We start from the raw sequence: 22,819 nt of genomic DNA on the forward strand, positions 1-22,819 counted from the left end.
GGGGAGGAAGGCGGGAGCAGTGCAGTGTGCGGCTCGCCGATTGGAGGCGCGCGACCCTTTCCTGTCAGCTGATTGGCTGGGGCAGAGGCGGGAAGGACGGAGGGCGCTGAGGAGATTTCGGGGCTGCTGGTGGGGACCGTGAGGGGAGCGGGGCCGGGGCTGGGCACGCACAGGAAAACAGCGCCCAGGTGCTGCTCTGGGGGCTGGGTTGAAGCGGCACCACTTCCTCAGGAGGCAGAGCCGCTCCGCCCGGGGCCGAGGCGGTGGCGAGGCTGCGCTCAGAGGCGGCCTCGGCGCGCCCAGAGCGCTCCCGGCCGAGCTGACACTCCACGGAGGGGGCTCTGCGGTGTCCCCGAGCTTCCCACCGCCTCACAGGCAAACTTAACTCGGAGTTATCCTTCATTAAGGAGCCCCCCCGAATGTGTGTGGGAAAAGCCTTTTCGTGGGGAGATGCTTCCATCCACCCTTCCTAGGGTGCAAACTCATGTCATCAATCTCCTTTTCTTAGGATTGCGTTTTCGTGTGGAGAATCTCGATGAGGAAGCTGAATCATGCCGTATATTGGTGTTTTTGGATACGTATGTTTAATTGAAAGTCAGATGAGGACACAGGTTAGTGAGTTGATTTATCACCTGGAATCTGCCACTTTAAACGTGCTCTATTACTCAAGACTGAAAACCTATAAGAAAAAAAACCCCTTGTGTTGTTTAAAAAATGTGATCTTTCTTTAAAGCCATCTGTGCCTCTTCAGTATTTTTAGTTCACTAGTTTCAACTTTTTAGCATGATAGGGAAATTGTCTTTTGTTATCCAGAGTAAGAGATATTCAAGGTAATAATCACAGAAGAGTAAAGTGACTGCCACCCCATTTCCCCCCGAGTAATTACTGTGGTATTTGGGGAAGAAAAGTGTTCGTTTTTAAACACTTTCAAAGTCAGTGTCCAGTTTTATTTTTCACTGTTATAAGAGGGATGGTACAAGCTACTGTTGACAACTGTGTCTTTGGAGTTTGCAGTGTCTTGGAGTTCAGGCTGATGGAGCTGCAGAATTGAAAGACTGGCTGATATTCAGTAACTAAAAATCCTGAAATACTTTTTCCCTGTGGCTTTGAGTTTTTATCCCAACGATCTCCGGTCTGGCTGATGGAATCTGAACTGGTGTGTGCAGTTCATCGTGGTTTTATTTAAATTGCTGATGTTACTCACTAGCTGGTGGCAGGTTGTTCTTGTTTGTAATGAGGACCAAGTCAGAACTGCTGATGTGTGGTGTGAATTTCTGCATTTCAGTTCTGTTGTTGTCCTGAACTATTACCAGATGAACTGCTTTTCCATGTTTTTATTTGTTGTTATATATTGTTTCAGGCTTTATCTGCTTGTTACTATTGACTTGCTAATAGTATTTTTTTTTATTGCAGTTCTAAACCTGAAGTAAAGGGGAGGAAGAAGTGGCAATGCCTTCTGAGGGGGCAGAATACACCATTGGGGGGGTGAAGATCCTCTTCCCCTGCAAGGCTTACCCCTCCCAGCTGGCTATGATGAATGCTGTGAGTACACTTTACACTGGCATTTCCTAAACTAAGAGTGTTTACCACTATTTGGAATTCCAATTTCTCTATCAGAATTTGAAAAACTGGAATATTAAATTCAGAGCCTCCAGTGTCTTGAGAATTTTAGTTGTAACAACTGACTCTTCTCTGTGCTGGACAATATCTGGAGCATGCCTAGGGAATGCTGAGATACATTTTGGATTTATGAGCATTTATGCTAAGAAAGAAGTTGTGTGTTGTGTAATATATATGGTTATTTATCTAGATATGCTATTATAGAAGATGTATATAACTTTGAGGGGCAATGATTTAATAAAACATCTGTCTCTTAAACAGAATAATGAAATAGAGTAATATTTCAAAAAGTTTTCACTTTTTTGGATTTTTTAAAAATGAATTGTTGCACTGACATGTAAACGTTTTTAAGGAGTTTTAACCATTTCAAAATGTTTTTTTTTCTCTGTGGGACAAATGGTTTGGTTGTTATTATTATTAAAGGTGATTGTGGGGGTTGGTTTTCTGCTTGTCACAGGACAGCAGGTGTCCTGGCCTATTTTTAGAAGTTATTTCTAAGATAAGCTAAAGACACCTGCTTTGCTTTCTCTTAATTCTGGTTTTGCTCTTGTTGTTCTCCTTAAAGATTGTGAAAGGTTTAAATACCAGGCAGCACTGTTTGCTGGAGAGCCCCACAGGGAGTGGGAAAAGCTTGGCATTACTTTGCTCTGCATTATCATGGCAGCAGTCTCTGCATGGTGAGTTTGTCTCAGTGGCTGTTTGCACAATTTTTGATACCAAAACAATGAGTTGCTGCTGTTTATCAGCCTTTAATTTAATTGATCAGCCTTGGATTTCAGGTCTTTGCCCACCATTACACATCTTACCTTACTGGCAGCACAAAGCAGGGATGGCCAGTAGTGCTGAGGGGGGTTTAGGTCTCATAAGGGAATTATTTGGCTGTTGGAACTTGGGAGGAAACTCCTTGTGGGTTGCAGTGATGTGGATGGAGTTGAAGGAGAGAGGAGGTTTGGATTCCTGCAGGGGGTTACAGCCTGAAGAACTGCAGTGGGAACTTGGGCAGCTTTATAGAGACACCAGGTTTACAACTGGTACCTGAGCTTTCACCTGCACTGTTCTGCAAGTCTGGTTGTCCTGCAGAGCCCTGAGTGGTTTTAATGAGAGCCAAATGCCTGTGTCTGTCCCTCAGAGAAATCCCTGCTGAGCTCCTCTGGGGAGAAGGAGGACAGGAAGGCAGAGACATCCCCCCTGTGCCACTGCACGTGCCATTCCCAGGCCAGGGGCAACGAGGCTGCAACAAGTGTCAATCCTGGGGCTTCTTGTCCTTCCAATCACTGTGAAACAGCAACTTCCATGAAACCTGGAAGCCCCCTGCCAAACACAGGTAACTTCATGCACAGGCAGCTAAAAATCTGCTTTGGACATACAGTTTGTAGCCTGAGTTGTCAGGTTTTTTTTGCTTTCCAGTCAGGGGTGTTTTTTTGCCTTCATAATAGAGTACTACATATTTCTGCCCTGTGAAATCTGTGTGGTGATTAATGGCTCTGGAAATGTCCAATACAGTTACCTACATCAGGTGTATTTATAGTAAAATCTGGTTTTTAATTGCTTCCCTTATGTAATGCCTTCCTTTTTTCTTTGATGAATTACAGAATGTAAGGAAAATGAAACTCTGGCTTCGAAATTGGCTGCCAAAAAGAAGTTATCTCTCCAGGACAGTGAGAATGATGATTTTCAAGTGGACAGGAAAAGGATTCGTCCTTTAGAAACAGAGCAGCAGGTGAACAAAGTTGATTGGCTGTAAAATAATCCAGGTGTGGCTAAACCAAGCTATTAAATACCAATGAGTGTTACAGAGAAGGGTGTGGACAATAATTGAGTCATGTCACAGTTCAGATTGACAGGTTTCTGTTCGTTTTTATTGTTACTCATTACAAAGGAGTCCATTGTTACATTTAAATATTCATAATACCCTGTCTTAAACTATATCCTGCCTATTTAAACAAGTAATATCCCCAAAATATATTCATCCCCAGCTGATCTGTGATATTAAGCCAAAGTATGACATTCTAGAGTTGAAAGTGCTCTTGGAAATGAGTGTTAGACATTCAAATAATACAGAGTTCTGGTTTCTAGCCTGTCAGATGTTGGTATCTCTGTGTGGAGTGCAATATTTCTGTTATGTTTTCATCTGTGTCACTGTTGGTATCACATGGCTGAGGACTTGTGCACTTAAACAGCTTTTACGTGGCTGCAGAGCACTTTTGATTAAGTTTTTACATCAGTATGGCTTGAATTTATATTTTGGTTTTGTTATGGAACTTTTCTGCTTTTTTCTTCATAGTGCTATAGTTTCTCTCAGTTTTGTAACAGTGAGAAAATCAAGCAGAAGAGCTCAGCAATAATTACAGATTTTTTTGTAATTAAAACTCGAGAGCTTTCCCTAATGACTTTTGTGTGGCTCAGTTTGGTTGAGCTGTTAACAAACATTAAGGGTGCACAGTGTCACTAAAACAGCCTCAGTGGAAAAGAGCTGAACCAAAGCCCTGCCAGAGGGAGCACATCCTCCTGCCCAGGGCATTTGTACACTGATTTTTTTTTCCCCAGCAGGTCAGAAAACGCCACTGTTTGGCCAGAGGAGTCCAGTTGGTTGATGCTTTAGAAGTTTATCATCAGAGGAAAAATGGAGAGCTCACTGTTCACTCTGAAAGAAGTGTGAAAACCTCTACTTGTTCTCCCCAAAGGGTAAGTAATGCAACAGTATCTTTTACAGCAGTTCAAGAGCAATTAAAAACAATATTTGATGGCTCCCCAACAGCACAAAATGTGGCCCAGCAATTCAGCCTGTCAATGTGTGACAGCAGTTGTAAAGCAGCTTTGAATTTATATTTTATATTCCAACCTCTATTAGATTGATGACATTATGGAAGAAATTGCAGCTGGGACTGTGGAAATTAGGTGAAATCAGGATTTGTAGGTTTTGTTGTTTTTTTGTTGTTTTGAGGCATATATAGTGAAAAGCAGTATTTAATATTAACATGTGTGTCTTTTAGACTTTAAAAAAAATAGCATGGAGAAAGCTGGACCTGATCATTACAATATATTATAACAAAAAATGAGGACTGAATGAATGTTGCACATGGTTAAGAAGAGAAGTCCTGTGTTTTACTGTGGTAGATTTACATTTTGGGGGGGTGGTGGTTTGGTTTTGGTTTTTTTATTACCACCTTCTGTAGCAGAAGTATCACATAAGAATTTGAGATGCAAGTATGCAGCTGTTTCTGCAGCTTTCTGCTGGGCATTTTTCTGTTTGAATCATACTGATTTTACATAAATGTTTGTTGAAGTAAAACCAGGAGAAGAAGAAAGGTGAGGCAGAGGAGAGCTGAGGGTGAGATGCCAGGTTTGTGAGTGATGCAGTTCCCCTGAAAGCTCATCAGGGACTGGGACAGAATAGTTCTTATTGATATTAAAATATGGGAGCACACCATGAAATCAGGAAATTGTGTGTTTGGGACAAGTGTAAGAAAGGAACAAGGTCTGACCTTGGTTTCTTTCATCAGCACAGAAATCTCCTTTCTGCTTCCAAAAGACAAAGAACATTCACCCTTTCCAGTGTATTTGATGTTGGTTTATGGTAATACCCCTCTGAGGTAACTCAGCTTCTGAGTGCAGGGGGTTTGTGCCTGTTTGGAATTATGTTTGGTTTCCACATGCATTTCAGTTCTCCTTCCAACAGCTCTTTGTATGTCCTAAATGAGCTGCTGTTCTAATCAGTGCAACCCAGAGCTGGTTTCCAGTATTCCATGCCTTTGTAAACACAAAGGAAGCCAAAAGCTATAGTATTACTTTTAAGACACTGGGAGCTAAATATTTTCTTAACAAAAGTGAATCTGTGTTGCAGGTCATTTGATGGGAGGTAGTTTTTGTTAGTTTTGGAAAGCTCTGAAGACTTTTTGAGTAGGATTTGAAATGCTTTGTGCCACTGAGCTTCAGCTGATAGTTTGGAATCCAAAGGCCAGCAGAGTGTGCTGTTGATTTTCAAATAAAAAGACCTTCCTTCCTTCCTTGATTGTAAAATTCCCTTTGGTGCTTTGCTGTGGGTGTCTGAAAAACTCGATTTAAAACTTGTGGAAATTTCTTGCAGTGAAGAAAATTGAAAACTTTTAATATAGATCAACTAATTGTTAATAAAATACTTAAGAAAATAATAAGAAAACTCTTCATTTTCTAAGGAAACTCTTTGTTTTAATAGTTGAACTGCACCTGTGTGTGTTGCAATGTGCCCTCCATAGGGCTGATTTTGCAGATAAACAGTATATACATTAGATACTATTCAAACTGTTTGCTGCATCTTTAGAAAGAATTAGCCCAAGAAGAAATGAAGGTTTTTATTTCTGTTCAAGTTTCTTTTCAAGAATGAAAGGATCAAGTGTTATTTTGCTGTGATGAACTTCTCCTTTAGCACACTGAGAATTTGGCTGGTATCAAGAAAGAGTGGCAGAAAGGCCTTAGTTGTGCCTCAGAACTGCTGATGATAAATGTGTGAGGTTTAAAACATGAAGAGCCCACAGCATGGGCTGTCAGGTATAGAAATACTTTTTTGGTGTAGCTCATGAAATAAAGTCAACAAGGGGGTATGTTCAGCACTTATCATAATGAACTGCATGTTTGGGATGGTACAATAATGTAATAATGGTATTTCCTTCAGCACTGAGGCAACCCTGTGTTTTACTCTAGCTAATCCTCTGCTTCAAGCAAATTTAGTTTCTTGTCAAGTCCTGTCTCTAGTCCAAAAGAGAGGTGGGCTGGTTGTTGTGAGAGGGTCAGAGGTGCTGCCCAGTGTTGCTCCATCAGTAGAACACCTGTAGGTCCTGGGGGTGAGAATCCAAGGCTGTTCTGAGCTGCCTGGGAGTCCATCTCTGTCCTCCTGCTGTTAAATCCTGCAGGACAGGGCAGTTCTGGTGTGAGCTGAAGTGGGAAATGATCCCCTGCTGGTGCTCTCTTGATTCCTTGTGTCACAGAATGGCCTGAGAAACTGGGGCAGCTGGGCTAAGGAAACCCCACTTCTAGCAGGTAAAGAAAGTAAACAGTAAATGGAGAGTAGTGTAACAAACACTTGGGGTATCAAAAAACAACTGTGAAAAGAATCTGTCTTAATGTGCTAGCCCATTGCAGTTTAACATATTGCTTACAACCTTCACAATGGGCCTTGAGTGACTTCTGTTACACATTCCAGGGGACTGGCAGCCTGGTACAATCAGGGTCTGCACTCCAGGACGGGCTAATTTACCACGATGGGCTGAAGAAAGTTGTGGATTTGTATTACAGGCTCTCACCTGACACCGTATCTGATCCCTTTTCTGCTGATTGACGTTTTGAATGAGCTCTTTGAAGCGGGTTCCAGCTTAATTAAAACGTTTGCTGGGTTAGCAGTGATCTGTGAAAGCCTGTGATAAATATTGAACCGGGTTCACCTGCTGGTGACTGGGGGAGCATAAACAGCTGCTTTGTGTGCTGGGATGGAGAGGCTGCGGCAGCAGCAGAATGCTGGGCTTTGAGAGCTTCCAAAGCAGGGCTGAAAAGCTCTGCTAATGTCCCTGCTGATATCTGCCCAGATCGTGCTTGTGCCGTATTTCACACAAGGGGCATTCACTGCTCCATCATTCACATGCCTTTGTAGCTGGGAAATGGAGATGGAGATAGGAAGAACTCCTCTTACCTCTTTGTGTTTCAGGGATCACAGCCCCAGTGTTTGTTTAGCTCTATTTTACACGCAGGACAGGTCGGGGGACTCGATTATTCCCTTTTTAATCGGACTTCCACGTTTTGCCCATATAAATATTGATGTGATAGGCTGGTTTATCTCCCCCTGACAGCAGTAAAAACAAGCTGCATTAGCCTAAGGTCCATATAGGCTGGTATCTGATCTCTAACAGCATCTGTTACTGAGTGTTTCTGATTAACCACTGTAGAAAGCAGAGGAGAATCTTTCTTTTCCTCTCTCCCAAATGAAAATCTCCATTTCAGATTCCAACAGCTGTAAACAGGTTTAGCCCTAAAGCCAGAGGGTGTTACGAAGTAGAGTTCTCTTGTCTTAATATGAATTATTTCTAGTCAGCTTCCCCCCTAATTTTTTCGTAGGTAAATTGAAACATTTTCTAATTTTATTACAGTTCAATCAGTATCTCTGTGGTATGAGGGAAAAAATTTGTGTTTTGAGGCCACACTGCCAAGGAAAATGCCAAATTGGGGTCACTTTGCTCAGGTGGAGAGTTCTCCTTCCTTTGGCTGCAGGAATGGGAGAGGAACCCCACGTTAGTTCTGCTGTGATATCCACAGCAAATTCTTTGTGCAGAAATACAGAGTTAAAATAGTTTGTCTTCTAATATTTTAAGACTTATTTTAAGAATTCAAATGCAAATTGACACACTTGAGAAGCGTGCAAAGAACACGAACTCAGCTTTTAAACTGTGTTTTAACCGTTTTCCTAAAGTTTCTCTTCATTACGAAGAACCTTCTGAAAAGGTTTTATTTATTAATGTGTGTGGCTAATGGTGTCTGTGGCTTTCAGAATTGCTCTGACTACTGCAGGCAGTTTTATACTCTTTCTGGTTACTATAAAATCAGCCTCAGTTTACAACTTTCTCAATATTGTGGAGGGTTTTCTTGACATAAAACTTCTTTCAGAGTTAAAGGTAACATTTTAGTACTGGAATAATGGCTAAAGTGCTTCTTAATGCCAGTGTTACACCAACTACAAACCTTTTAAGCCAAACTTTTAAGGCCACCTGTAAAATACCCTAATTTATAAGCCTTACCCATGAGAACACTTTTAATTCTTTTCATAAAAAAGAAATATATGTGGTGTTTTAAGCCCATCATGGAAGAACCTTCTGTTCCCATTTGTGCATATATTAATTTAAGCTGCGTTTTCCTGTTGTTCTAAGAACTTTTGCAAAAGCTGCCTAATTCATCCTAATATTTTTCTGTTATTTTTATTTGGCAAACTGAAGGTGAGGCTTAGCAATGGCAGGGAAATATTCGTGGTAAAGTGTCCTCTTGGCATCCTGTGTATTCTTTTTGCCTCTGAAAACACCGTCTGACTTGAATAAAAATTAAAAGATAAGCCTGTTGTTAAAGGCCCTGCCCAGTGAGTGCTTGGGTTCTATTAATTGTTAGTGTGCTGATGTGGTTTTTATTATTTCAGGCTCCCATTGGCACTGGAGTTTTCTGTGTGAGCACACATGTAACATATACCATATGTCAGCTGTTTCCTGCTTGGCTGGTGACAAGAGCCCCATTCATAACTCTTCTTTTTATCCTTTCAGTGAATAAGTAATTATTCAATATAGAAGGCAGGATATTTGGAACTGGCTATTTAATGTGGCAGCACAGGGTAATGAAACCTGCTGTTCCTGGCAACCTGAGAGGGGAATGTAACAATTCCAGCATGGGTGTAACTTTAGCTGCTTTGAGGGCCTGTTTCCTTGGCACATCAGTGCACCTTTTATCCCCCTGAGTGGCAGCTCTGGGGGTTCCATTTCCAGCCCTTCTCTCCTGCATTGTGATATTTAATGGTGGACAAGGCTGAGTGGCACTGAGGGTAAGGTGACCTCGCTTCTCCTGGGAGGGGAGGCTCTGAGACAGCTCCATCCCAGAGCTGGGGGGAACACATGGCAGGGCTTGGTTTGTTTGGAATGGATCATCCCTCATACCCCTCCCTCCCCTTCAAAGTGTATCTGAGCAGGCAGCAACACGCTGGGACCTGCACTAGAGCAAACACCACCTCTTTGACAACTTGGAACAACTCCCTGGTTTTCAGGTGGCCCTGGTTACTCAGGAGTTCCTGGTTTTCCATGTGTCCTTTCACATTAATTATTGCAACTTCACCTGGATGGTCCCAGTGTTTCATGTTATGAAAGTTGGTGCTTCTCAGGAAGGAAAAAAAAATGGCCTCTAACAGATATTTTACAGGATTAGGTTCTTTTTAGAATTATTCCCCATGTTTCTTTCTTCTCCTAGTTACTGGATGGCCTTTGGCATAATGGCCCAGCAAACATGTTTCTGATGGAGAGTGTGTGACACAGTCTGCAAACTGATTGCCCTGAACTGTCTAGATTTCTACTGCTTGCTTTGAGGAAAAATGTTCTCAGTGTTTTAATTTGGGTGCCTGATCCCAAATTTCCTTCATGGAAGGTGCAGGACTCTTGTTCTGTCCCAGGAGTGTCCTTGGCTGCAGTTTAAACGTGAGGAGTTTGTGTTATTCACATGTGTAAATATTCCACTGGATTAATAATGCTTTGTGATTGGGTTATGATAAAGTTGTGGTTGCTAGAAGGGTTTTTTTAAGATTTTCAGGCACAATACTTTAATTTTGCAGCTTAATAGGCCAACCTATTGAACTATTGAGCTATCCCAGAGGGCATTTCCTAAACAGACCATAAGCAGATTTAGCACATTCATCTCCCAGTGGGATTTTGTTAATTTTTTTTTTTTTTAAATCTTGTTTTGCAGCCTTCTGGCCCTTGCACTGAGTGTTCCTGCTCTTCTGGAAAAGAACCCACGAAGGATCCCAGTCACACAAAGAAGAAGGAAAATGGAGATCGCTTGTCTGTGCCCAAAATATTTTTTGGAACAAGGACTCACAAGCAAATAGCCCAGATCACCAGGGAGCTGAAGAGAACAGCCTATTCCTCTGTCCCCATGACCATCCTGTCCAGCAGGGATTACACCTGCATCCACCCAGTGGTATCCAACAGTGGGAGCAACAGGAGTGAAATGTGTGTAGAACTGCTGGAAGGAAAAAATGTGAGTCCTTCAGTTTGAGAAAATGAGCATTCATTAAACACAGTCAAATTTAAGGGAGTTGAACAACTGGATGAGGAATGTTTTTTACTGTGGTGGTTAAATACCTCCTGATAATTTGGTTTAGATATTAATCATTAGAAAATGTAGATACACTGTAGCCGTACTGGAAAACTTATGATGATAGGATGAGTATTTATGGCAGGTTAGTGTTTTAGTAGGACTTTAAATTGTCTTTGGGTTTATAGATGAAGAAGAAAAGTGCCCTTTACTGAGGTGCATTTTAGGAACATGGATTTGCCTGACATAATGTGCTGTTCATTCTTGTCTGACATGAAAAGTAGCTGCTAGAAACGTTCTCTAGAAGTAGTCCAATGCATGGAACAACTTGGGGGATTTGAGCTTCCTTGGATTTCATGATTTCTTGTACCCACTGTCTTTGCTTGCAGGGCAAGTCCTGTGCTTACTACCACGGTGCCCACAAGCTCAGTGAGCACCACGCCCTGCAGGCTGCCCATGGGCTCTACCAGGCCTGGGACATCGAGGACCTGGTGAGCCTGGGCAGGAAGCTTCGTGCCTGTGCTTATTTTGCAGCCAGGGAGCTGATGGTGGGGGCAGACATCGTGTTTTGTCCCTACAATTATCTCCTGGACCCGCAGATAAGGGACAGTGTGAGTATATTTGTAACAAAGATTGCAATAAGTGAGGTTAAAAAGAAATGAGGAACGTAATGTTCATTGATGATGGTCAGCTGAGATCCTATTTATGTCCAAAATATTATCAACAAAATAACTCCTGGGGGTTTTTTTTCCCCTTGGTTGTGGAAATTGGATCAAAACCTGAAAACTTTCCTTTGCACTGTGATGCATAACATGCATTTTTTTTCCCTGTTAGTTGCTGTTTCTCCCTCATGTCTTTCACTGTTTTACCAGGTAATAATTCTCTTTTTTTAGATGGACATCAACCTCAAGGGCCAGGTGGTGATTTTGGATGAAGCCCATAACATCGAGGACTGTGCTCGGGAGGCCGTGAGCTACGGGGTGACAGAGGCTCAGCTCAGGGCTGCTCGGGAGGAGCTGGATTTCATGGTCACCAACAACATCAGGCAGAAGGATCACGGGCCCCTGAGAGCTGTGTGCTGCTCTTTGATAAAGTAAGGCAACTCTTTCATTCCTTTGCATCAATTAATAGTGTTTTGAATTACATTTAGGTTCCTTTTGCTGGTGTAATTTGTGCAGTGGTGTTCTTCAACCTGTGCAGTCATCTGATTTTTGTTCACTTCAGGAATCCAGAGGGTGTTGATCTGTTAAGAAAACTACTGGTCTTGCTTAAATGGGAGCATTGAAATTCTGGTTTGAAAAGTGTGTTCTGCTCTTGAATGCTGTGCTCATCTTTACGGGGCTTTCATGGGCTCCTGGTTCAGGATGAATATTTTGCATGGGGTAAATTTTTATATTTCACAGGCTTCTGTTTGCTTATTTGACAAATAGCAGCATTACTTTGTCAAAGCATTAATTGGTTCACATTTATAAAATGCTTTCAGAGCCTTGCATGGGAAGTGTTTGGAACAGGTTGGAATCTGTTCTTGGAATCAGGTTGGAATCTGTTGACTTCTTCATGGCTGAAAGTGAATTTATCAGGCCCTTTGTTTTCCCTGTGAAACAGCTTCTTGGAAGGGGAAGGCATGAACATGAGTCAAAAATTATGGGATGGGATGGAACAAAAGCAAATGGACAGAAGCCCAGGAAGAAAGAGGAGGTCAAGGGCAAAGTCTTTTGGGTGAAGTGGAGGAATCAAAAAAAGTGGATGATGATACAAGTGGCTTTGTAGCTAATTGAATTCTGATTCAGTGCTTGTCACATCATCACTCTGGTGCACTTGACTTTGCAGCACAGCACAAGTAGTTCACCCTTTTCCCGTCCTCTCTTCCTTCTGAGAGTTGATGTTTATGTGTCACAGAGACAAGTGACTTTTTCTGTTGTACAGAAGCTAATTCTCTACCTTGGCGATTTTCAAATGTTAAATTTTAGCAGAAGATAAGAACAGCATGGCTGGAGATTGGATTGCCTCGAGCTTTTTAACCTTATCAGGAAAACTAAGGTTGATTGTCTTGGCAAATCTGCCAAGAGCATGAAAAGCAGTTGTTGGAAAGCAGAGGCCGGGGTGTAAATAGCCAGTAATGGGTAAGATGCTGCTGTGTTGTGACATGGCTTTGCCAGATGCTTGGGGAATGAGGAAAAATCTTATTTCACTTATAAAGAGCCTGGGCCCTCATTCCAGAAAGCACTTAAGCACGGGCTTAGTGCCACAGGGGTGCTGGAGTGACCTCTGGGAGGAATTTGAGGATGTACCAGTGGAGCTGGCAAACTTTGCTGATGAGATGCACATTTACCAGGACAAATGACTTTGTTCAGTGGAATATGCTGTGTCAACAGTGGGATTTGCTGGTAGTGAGGGAAGCAGCAAATACACTTTCTGGAATCAGAGATGTGTTTGTAACATCCCTTACATCTTTGCCTGGAAATAGTGCATACACTGATTTTTCACTTCAGAACCATTGATGCCTTTCTGGGAATGAAGCTCATTTTATTTGTGTTTCCTGCTTTGCTCTAAAAATAATTTAACAGGTATTTCAAGTAAATGCCTTCATGTTGGATGGAATTCAGTTGAGAATTTGGGTGGGGTGTTTTGGTGGTGTTTTGCCATTAGGAAGGCCCTTGTGTTATGCATTTATAGCATAACCATTTGAAAAGTGTGGGATAGTGTTTGAGGTTCATAACAGGGAAACAGAAGTTTTACATTTCCTGAAGTGTTTTATCCATTGTAAATCTTTCATTTCCGTCGTGGTGGCCTTTTCCCAGGTTTGGTTCCAGGTCTTTTGGATGTTACATTTGAGGAAATGGGGCCCTACCCTGGTGATGTTCTGCCTGTGTTTATTATCACCATTCCTTAATAAAATAAAGCAAATTACAGCCAAAGAAGTGATTGTTACAACAGCATTTGGAGGGGTTTTGTTTGCATTAACCCAACGAAAGGCGAGTTTCATTTTAATTGTTCCGTGGCTCAGCTAATTGCAGTGACAGGGCAGGAGGTCTGGAACTGAAGCAGTCACTGAGCCTTACTGCTTTAGTTGATAATGATGAAGTGCTTTTGCAGGTGGATGTTTTGAAGTGGTGCAGCAGTGACAGCTGTCCTTGGGCTGCCTCCTCAGAGCTGATGGAACAGACAGTGCTGGCATTTCCCGGGAGGCAGGAACCTGCTGCTTCTCCAGACAGAGGCAGGGCCTTGTCATCCTGCAGGGATGATGGAGGCCAGGCAGAAAATCCTAACCACAAAGGAGATGATCTGCATGTTTAAATCATGCTTTTAGCAAGTCCTGTCACATTTTACATTGTACATACAATTATAGTTCTACTTAATCCTAATTGCAGCAGTTACCAATACCTGCAAATCTTCAAATTGCAGCAGTTACCAATACCTGCAAATCTTCAAATTGCAGCAGTTACCAATACCTGCAAATCTTCAAATTGCACCAGTTACCAACACTTGTGAGTAGGTTTAAACATGCACTTTTTATTGCCCCACTTTCCCTTCCCTGTGTAAATACTAAAAGCACCCATTTCGTGCCTCAAGATTTGTTCTTGCTAGGAAAGCCTGCAATTAATAAGGATGCTAAATTAATGTTCAGCAGAGCAATGATGAGTGGCTATAAAAGCACAGCAGAAATATTTCTTAAATTAGCCTGACATATCACAAGGAAATGATATTTTAATCCTTTTTCTTTGTAATAAAGGTATTATATGATGATGAAGTGTGAGCATATAGGGAGACATTTTCTTCTCACTTAAAGGAGCTGTAGAAGTTGGTTCAACAGTGAAAAGCAGAAATAAAGGAAAAGCAGAATCTCTCTCCTTGGATGCAGCAAAAAAACATTTGTCATCATCACAGGAGTCTGGTGCAATTTCTGATGTTTGGTTTGTACTTGCAAAATGTCTCTCAAATCAGTGCTGAAGTTCTCTGTGGTTTTCCTCTTTTCCAGCTGGCTGCAGGAGAGCTCTGGTCAGCTGGTAGAGAGAGGGTATGAGAGTGCCTGTAAGGTGTGGAGTGGCAAAGAAATGCTCACCTTTCTGCACCAAATGGGAATAACTGGTATTACTTTTCCCATTTTACAGGTAATGTTGTGTGCCATATAAATGAGTACCAAAGTACATAATGCTGGTTTTGTTTAACATCTTGAGATGTGCACATAAGTGAAATACAAAAAGATCTCTTAGTTTAGTGCTGAAAAGTTGTCTGAAAGTGATTCCTGATGAAAACCAGGAGTAATCCACTGGAGCTCCTGGAATTTGTGGAGAATCGATGTTTTAAAGGGTATAATTGATCACATCCAATTATTTCAATTGAACCACTGAGCCAGTGATAGTTTTGCTGTTGTATCCAGCTGCATTTTTATTGGCTGTTGAAATGTTTTTACCCTATTTTCAAGTTAATCCCTGCTTTCTGTGTAAGCCAGATACATTAAAAGCATTGTTAAAAATGAAAGGCATTGTTCCTTTTCTCTTTGCCCCCTCCTTTTCCCAATTTCTCTCTGGCTTTCTGGGTACCTTAGGTGAACTTGTAAAGCAGTGAACTGCCTGTCTTGCCTCTTGTAACTTTGTTTTTGAGAAGACATTTTAGAATGTTGTCACTGTGGAATTTGCCTCTTACAGAAACATCTCATGACTGTGCTGGAAAAAGAAGAGAAAATGTCTGTGCATGGCAGAGAAGAACTTGTTGAGATCCCAATTGTGAGCCCTGCCACACAAATAGTGCTCAAAGGGCTCTTCATGGTTCTTCTGTGTCTCTTCAAAGATAACAGCAGGTCAGTGCAAGTGCAGAGCCCAAGCTCTGGGCTGGCCTTTCCTTGAGCTGCTTTGCCAAACTGCCTCTTTCATTTGGGAACACCTCAATTACAGTGTTTGGCTTCTGAGCACAGCCAACATTTGGGGAAAAGCTTTGGAAAAATCTACTGAAGTGGGCAGAATTTAAATACCACCAAATTGGGGGGTTATTTCATAAATTAAACAGTGAAGAAATTTATTTGAAGGTTAGGTGTAAATTTACTTGATTTATTGCCAAGTGAAATATGTATGGGCTATATTTTTCTGTGTAGCATTTATCATTTGACTGTCTTCATATCTTGACTACTAATACCAGCAGTTACTGAAAATTACTGATTTAAACTTTATTTAAAAATCAGTAATCATTGTAAGGTTTCACTGTCTTCTGAAATTATTTATAATTAAATTATAAATGTGTTGTAACAACACTTTGTTAATTGTTTTGAGCTCAATGCTCACAATCTGATGGCTCATTTGTCGTTTTTCCTGCCACTCCCATATCTCTGTGTAGGTTTGCAGATGATTACAGAGTTGCTCTGCAGCAAACTTACACCTGGATGAGTGAAAACCACCCTGAGGATTCAGACACGAGCTCCTACTTTGCACGGCCCAGGCACAAGAAGAGTTCAAGGCAGAAGACCCTCGTCCACATGCTCAGTTTTTGGTGCTTGAACCCTGCTGTGGTGAGGAGGCCTCAGCTCACTGGAGTGAGAACAAACACAGAGCTTACAGTGATTGTATGGATTTTTCTAGATTCCTTCTCTTTTCTTCTCCCACCTAGGCCTTTTCTGACCTCGGTGAAGTTAGAACAATTGTCCTGACATCTGGAACTCTGTCTCCCATGGATTCCTTCTCCTCGGAGCTCGGCGTGAGGTTTTCCATCCAGCTGGAGGCCAATCACGTCATCCGGAATTCCCAGGTAACCTCTCCTGAGCTCCAGTGCTGCCCATGCTACAAGAAACAGCAACTTGCAATGCAAAATGGTAATTTAAAAGAAATGTCCAGAACAGGCTGTCCTTGGATTTAGACACACATTTCCCTGGAGAAGTTCTATTGATGTATATATTGGTAACACCATCTTAGCAGTTATCGCCCTGTGGCAAAGCGCTGGAGTGAATCTCTTCAGAGCTATCTCAATAATTCCTTCACACTTACAATTTATGATGGAACCTGCTGTAAGTTGGTACAGTTTGTGCTGCACAGCTGAGCATTAACCCTCTCCACGTGCCCTCCCCAGGTGTGGGTGGGCACGGTGGGCACAGGCCCCAGCGGCCGCAAGCTCTGTGCCACCTTCCAGCACACGGAGACCTTCGAGTTCCAGGACGAGGTGGGGGCACTGCTGCTGTCAGTGTGTCAGACAGTTGGCCAAGGAATTCTCTGCTTTCTGCCATCTTATAAGGTAAGGAAATCCTAATCCATGCTCTTCCTATCTTACTCGAAACTGTGCTTTTCCTTCATGCATCAGCACACGTAAAAATATTTATAAAATTAATGTACTGCCATAACACAGAGTGATTATATTGTTATTTCTTGAGTATCATATCTTCTGGCATTCAAAAAAAAACGTGTTCATGTTTGTTTTCATGAGTTATCTGTGTCTTAGTAATGACTAAAATTGTTTTGATTAATTTTACCAAAAAAGAAAAAAAAGCCAGACCGATCTGCATTTTTTTTCTTATATTGTTTCTTTAAAGGTTTTGGAATTATTTATTAAAAAAAGTAATATTCTCCTCCATGTAAGCACATATCATGAAAGGGAGCTGCATGTGTGTAACTCAGGAGCCAAGGATGCCTTTGCATGTCCTTTCTGTGCTGTTGGAATGCAGGATTCATCCAGTTCATTTCTTCTCCCCTTGGTTCTTGTTCCATGTCACTGCATTGGAGATGGGAGTCCATTTTTCTTGGGTCAGGGGAATTCCTCACTGGCAGTGGCTGAAAGGAATCGAATTTCTTCATTTCAGACTATGCAAGATCTAATTTCACTGACAACAGATATCTAATTATGGTTAATCTGTACCTCCCAGTAGTTCTACTTTCTTCTCTGTTAGCTCCTGCTCTTATTTATGGGCAGGAACAGGAATATAAACCTGCAGTATAATTCTGTAATTCATACTCATTTTTCTTGTAATGCTTGCAAGGGTCTGACTTCCTAAATTTTAAAGAATCATTTGTGATTTTAAAAAATCATCTCAGCAAACAAAAAAAGAAAAAAGAAAACCCTCAAAAAAATCCTACTAAATGATCATAAATGCCCAGTATAGTGAAAACAGAGGTTTCAGACCTTTTCCCTCATTTCTAAAGTTCCTTAACAGAGAATATTTCACAAAATGAAATAAAAACTGTTTATTCTTGTGTACAAACCCTTGATGTTTTACTGTTTAAGTGATGGGGCTGCAAAGGGAGAGCGATTTCTTGGCTCTGTGTCTCCAGAACTGTCTCAGTGCAGTTCCTGGCAGCAACCATTAGGTGACCTCATCAGACCAGGTAATGGGAACCACTGAAAAAAGCAGGTTACTGACTGTACACTTATTTAATACCTCACAAACCCACACACTCCCATGCAAAGGGAATGATCTGACAGGAAATTTCACCTCCAGTTGATTTGAGGATTGAACTGGAGCACATTTCAGTTTTCAGTGTTACCTTGGGGAGGGTGTCACGCTGGACAGAACTCAGAGCTGATCTTACAGAGCCACCAAACACTTCTGTGAGATTAATAATGTGGATTGCAAGTCTGGAGAGACTTTGTAATGACATTTAAAAAAGGAGGAAAGGGGTTGCTGGGCAGCTCTGGAACCCTTCCCCCCTCCCTGTCTCCCTGAAAGGTCACTCAGCTCCACGCCGAGTGTTTTGTTCTTTGTGGGAACACTTCCCTCAGCCCAGCCAAAGTATTGATAAATATAAATTGCAGACAATTGAAGGATGATCTTTTAAAATCACATTGCCAATATTTTTCTATGGATGCCCTTTTTCTTTCTACTACTTTTATTCTGGATTGGGTTGCCTGTAGGTCTGAGATTAATATGTTGAGAACACAGACTAATGTAAGCATATTAGTACAGGGAAAACAAGGTATTTTTCTTTCACCATAGCAGAATATCTGCATTTCCAGACTGTTTTTCAGAGATTTTTTCAGGCAATTGCTGCCTCTCCTTAAAAAAACTGCAGCTTTTAAAGGAATTTTTCAAGGCTGTCAAGATCTAATTAATACACATGGTCACGGACTCACTATTATGAGTTAGGCAGATTTTCTGAGGCCTCAACCTGTTTTATGAATTGAAGTTTCAACTTTGGAATAAGTGAAAAATAAAGTATTTTTATATGTCTGGAAGGCTGAGGACAGATCTCTGAATTTTGAGTAGCATCTATGCAGGTGATTTGATGGAGTTTGAATTTCAGTTTGCAATTACCAGATGCAATGTGAATGAAAAAAAAAAAGCCACAGTGGAGAAATTTCCCTTTATCTTAGTCAGGTATTTGAAGAAACATATTTTTAATTGAAGAGTGTTTAAAATATCTGTATGGCAAATATCTGGAGTTAATAATGCAGTGGAGGAAAATACCTGGGTGGGAAGACAACACATCACCTGTACATTCCCACATTTGAGAGGGGTTTGTTCTGGGCAGCTGGGATGTGCCATGGGCCATGAATGGGATGATTTACAAACAACATACAAATTTTTATTGTCATTTTTGGACTTCTGGCACGTTGACTTTTTTTAAAAAATAAGCATAATCTTAACAGTTACTAAATTGCAAACCTGAATCACTTTTAGGGCTCTGAAAACCCGTGACACTATGCAACAAAAATGCATTTATGTGCAAATCAGTAGCAACTCCAGCAAAAACACTCTATAAAAGAGAATATCAGAAGGTGAAAAGATTACCCAGAAATCTAAGATGCTTTTAAACAAGATTAAGATAAGGCCCATTAGGGCTCATGTTGCCAACCTGTCTGCATTAAGATATATCTTGCCTGGTGCTGCATCTTGGATGATCCATTCAATATGTGTCATATCAAAGTCAAGGGATCCAGAGAGGAGAAAAATGCTAATGCTTATAAATTTAGTGATAATCCATCATGATGAATTAACTGACCTTTCTTAGGAGCTTTTTCTGTTGTACCAAATAAGCTTTGGACAGGGATGTTAATGCTGGCAGGGCTGGTCTGTTCTGTTCTCCTCTGAGGGATTATTGTTGGTTAATTTGTAGCTGCTAATTGAGGAGTCATAACTTGGAAGCAAAATGTTTTTAAATAGTGGGTTTGAGTGACTGTTTTCATCAGGAAAATTGATGAATTGATAAGAATTCTTTTGCTTGAGAACCCAGGCTCGTTGCAGGGGGGTCGAACTGGGTCACATTTAAAGGTCCCTTCCTGCCCAGACTATTTGATGATCATAAATTGGCATTGCCATGGACTGTGTGAGTTTGGAAGGTGGCACAATCAGCATGTCATTAATTAATGCTGCATTGCATTGGCTGTTTCCCTTGAGAATTTTGGGGTAAGTTTATAGTGATATAAAGTAACTTTTGTCACTTGCTCTTCTTTGTTGGGACAGACCCTTTTCTTGCTGAGACACGTGAGATTGGGAGAAATGATTTCTTTTCACCCAGAATGAACTGAACACTGAAAATCCAACAGAACAGTTGAATTTCTAAAACTTGCCCGAAACACAGATTTGTAAAAAAGTTAAATGACCCATTTTTTTTCTGCCATCGATAAAACAAAACAACTTTTACTTATTTAATAAATTACTTCAATAAATTTCCAAAAGATGGTAGTCTGTTTAGCCAGGCCTATTAAAAGCATTAAGATTCAAGCACTGGCTGTTAAAATGAGTAAATGGCAATATCACAAAGTTAAACAAATGCCAAAAAACATTTTCCAGAGGACTGGGATTGTAACAATACCATTAATGAGGGCAAAGAGGTTTTAATGCAATTTGCACATTCTAAAGTTTCAAAAAGAGGTTTTGAGTTAGTGCATTATTAATGTTCTGAACATCTGGAACTATGTAAAGCCACAGACATTGAGCAAGTGCAGGGTTTCCCCACTAGGTCTGATGCTGACTGATTTCCTCCCTGGCCAAAAGCTTGTTTTTAGAAGTTTGAGACGGTAAAATGACAATATCCAGATAAGAGATAAACATTCCACAGTGTCTTTTTGCTTGTAATGTGTATGGAGGAAAAAATTGGGAGCCATTAGGGTTGTGCAGTTAAAAGGGGAATTGGAAATTAAATAGCAAAACAGTTGTTTGCACCACAGATGGTTTAGTCACACTGATTTTAGAGCTTATGAGAGGAATTATCTAGTAAATTCCATAAGATTGGGTTTTTTTTTCCTGTTAGATGTATCTATGTATTATATGCAGCAGAAATGCTTTATCAAGGTCATGATCTCTTTGATAATCATATAGAAGTGCTTCAAGGAGGAGATTTACTCCTGTGTGTAAATATTTGCAAGCTGTAGGGATCTGTTCACACCAAGTGTGGTTTGCAACAGAGATTTGCTCTTTAAAGTCACATAAACATTAACTTTGTGCATCATTTTCGTGGTAGAGAATGTGACTGACACTGTTACAGCCTTAAAATGATGCAGGGAACAGGAATGTTTGTGTGTCACCCAGTTTTAGTTGCTCTGACCACAGCTGGTACCCAACATCACATTCACTGGGATGAAAAGAGAGGAGGCCTTTGAACAGGTTTGGCACATCAGGGGTGAGTTATGAAATAATTGTAAATTAATAATGCTCCTCACTTTCTGCCCAGCACTTGCTGCCTGCTCCCAAGGGAAAGGCTTTCCCTTCCTTGTTTCTGTGAGCCAAACAGCTGCAGCAGGGCTGGGACAGCAGGAAAGAAACCCTAAAACCAGGAGAGGGCTTTAGGGGCTGCAATCCTGTCATCCCTGTTCCCTCAAACTCTGGGCAAGAGCCTCCCAGGGCAGGGAGAGCAGAGGATGGAAGGGGAAGTGAGGAATCTGTGAGGAGCACCCTGAGCTCTGTCCTGGCCCCACAGGCTGGGCAATGCCCCTGGCAGGCCCTGGAGTTGTTCTGGGGGCTGAGAAGGGCTCAGAGGGGCTCCTGCCCCTGGGGTGACCCTTTGGGGTGTTTGACTTTCCTTTGGAAGGAAAAGGCTCCTTGCCAGGTTCTGGAGCTGGGCCTTTTGCCTCACTCTGCTGAAAACCTTGGTGAAGTGATTTCTGTCTGATGAGACAGGAATTCAGATGGCTCAAAAATTATTCATTTCAGGATTTGTGCCTAATAAACATGGATAGAATTTTGTTTTACTTGTCCATTGCTTATTTTTCACTCCTACTCTGCACTGGTAGTTTTCTCTCTGAACTTTCTCTCACCTTCTTTGTTTTATGGGTTTGTGGGGTTTTTTTCCTCCCATTAATCATATACAGTATCTACTTTCAGTTTAATTCTCTATTTTCTCATCATTTAAATATCTGTCATATAAACTGTCCAGTATTGAGGCTCAAATTCATCCAAAAGAACAATTTTCAGGCTCGATATACATTATCTCAGGTGCTTTCTGAGAGCTCCAATAGCTCCTGTAAATCTTGATGTGATTTCTGAAGTCTCCACTTTCAGTTTTTCCCACTGACTTGGGCATGTCTGTAAAAGTCACTGTATGAGGGAAGATTTTAACCATTCCATCAGGACTCTTTTTCTTTGCTTTGGACACTGAAGACTATTTTGGTAAAATTGGTTTAAATAGGGAAGAACCATAGCAGAAGGAATAATGAAGTTTGTACAAAAATAATTAGAATAAGAATTTTTCTATAACCAGGTATATAATATTAATCTTTCATGTCCTCAATGAAATCACTCTACCAAACTAGACTTCTGGCAGTTCACACCCTGACAGGATCATTTTTTGTGGAATTACAGAGGCTACAACAGACACATGGCCAATAGTGCTGGGTTGTGCTCCAAAGGAGTGGAAGTTCTCCTGAACTTTTATATTGATTTATTAGAATGTTTTCACTTACAAGTTTTTGACCTTGAGTTATCTGGGTTTGGGGTTTTTTTGGTGGTTACCAACAGCAGGCCAGGGAAATGTTGGGCTGCATCAAAGGTCAGATCTGATCTTTGGGGGCTCATAACTGACAATCTGAACAGCTGCACAATGTGTTTTCTTCCTGAAGTGGTGTGACAGGATCCTGGATATATGCACCATTTAGGGAATGATTTCCCTGATTTCTGGGAAATCAGAGGCAATCCAAACCTCAGATATGCCTAGAGAAGGTAGAGGAGATGATCCAGGAGAATGACCAGGTTCTCTGTGATCCTTTCCCTGTGATCCTTCTTGTGCTACTCTGAATTCCGTGCAGTGGGGATGGGGCTGTTTGCTGCCCACAGGCACCTCTTCCTGCAGTGAGACACTTCACTCACTGGGTGATCCTGGAGTACCCCCTGGCTGGGGGGGCTCCACGTTCAACCTCAGCCCTGTTGGCTCCGGGGACATTTCCAGGTGTGGGTTGGGTCCCACATCATCCTTTCGAATTCCTGACTGCCCAGAATGAGCAGACACCCTCTCCCTGACTTGCTGAGCTGCTGTGGTGA

General features: G+C 41.5%; 1 protein-coding gene across 2 annotated transcripts in view; it reads left to right on the forward strand.

The window, feature by feature from the left end:
• Positions 1–91: 91 nt before the first annotated feature.
• BRIP1 (BRCA1 interacting helicase 1) overlaps positions 92–22,819 on the forward strand; it is a 95,679-nt gene continuing 72,951 nt past the window's right edge. For both annotated transcript variants that reach the window (XM_051809815.1, XM_051809816.1), the window contains exons 1-15: positions 92–188; positions 509–611; positions 1,414–1,542; positions 2,186–2,297; positions 2,750–2,944; positions 3,213–3,340; positions 4,171–4,305; positions 10,078–10,371; positions 10,818–11,039; positions 11,322–11,521; positions 14,408–14,540; positions 15,078–15,229; positions 15,760–15,931; positions 16,030–16,167; positions 16,486–16,647. In XM_051809815.1, the coding sequence (XP_051665775.1) occupies positions 1,450–1,542; positions 2,186–2,297; positions 2,750–2,944; positions 3,213–3,340; positions 4,171–4,305; positions 10,078–10,371; positions 10,818–11,039; positions 11,322–11,521; positions 14,408–14,540; positions 15,078–15,229; positions 15,760–15,931; positions 16,030–16,167; positions 16,486–16,647 (2,136 nt within the window). In that variant the 5' untranslated portion in view covers positions 92–188; positions 509–611; positions 1,414–1,449. The remainder of the gene's footprint in view (positions 189–508; positions 612–1,413; positions 1,543–2,185; positions 2,298–2,749; positions 2,945–3,212; positions 3,341–4,170; positions 4,306–10,077; positions 10,372–10,817; positions 11,040–11,321; positions 11,522–14,407; positions 14,541–15,077; positions 15,230–15,759; positions 15,932–16,029; positions 16,168–16,485; positions 16,648–22,819) is intronic.

Source organism: Manacus candei, unplaced genomic scaffold (genome assembly GCF_025592945.1).
Source record: "Manacus candei isolate 608988 ecotype Guabito, Panama unplaced genomic scaffold, ASM2559294v1 h1tg000076l, whole genome shotgun sequence".
NCBI lineage: Eukaryota > Metazoa > Chordata > Aves > Passeriformes > Pipridae > Manacus > Manacus candei.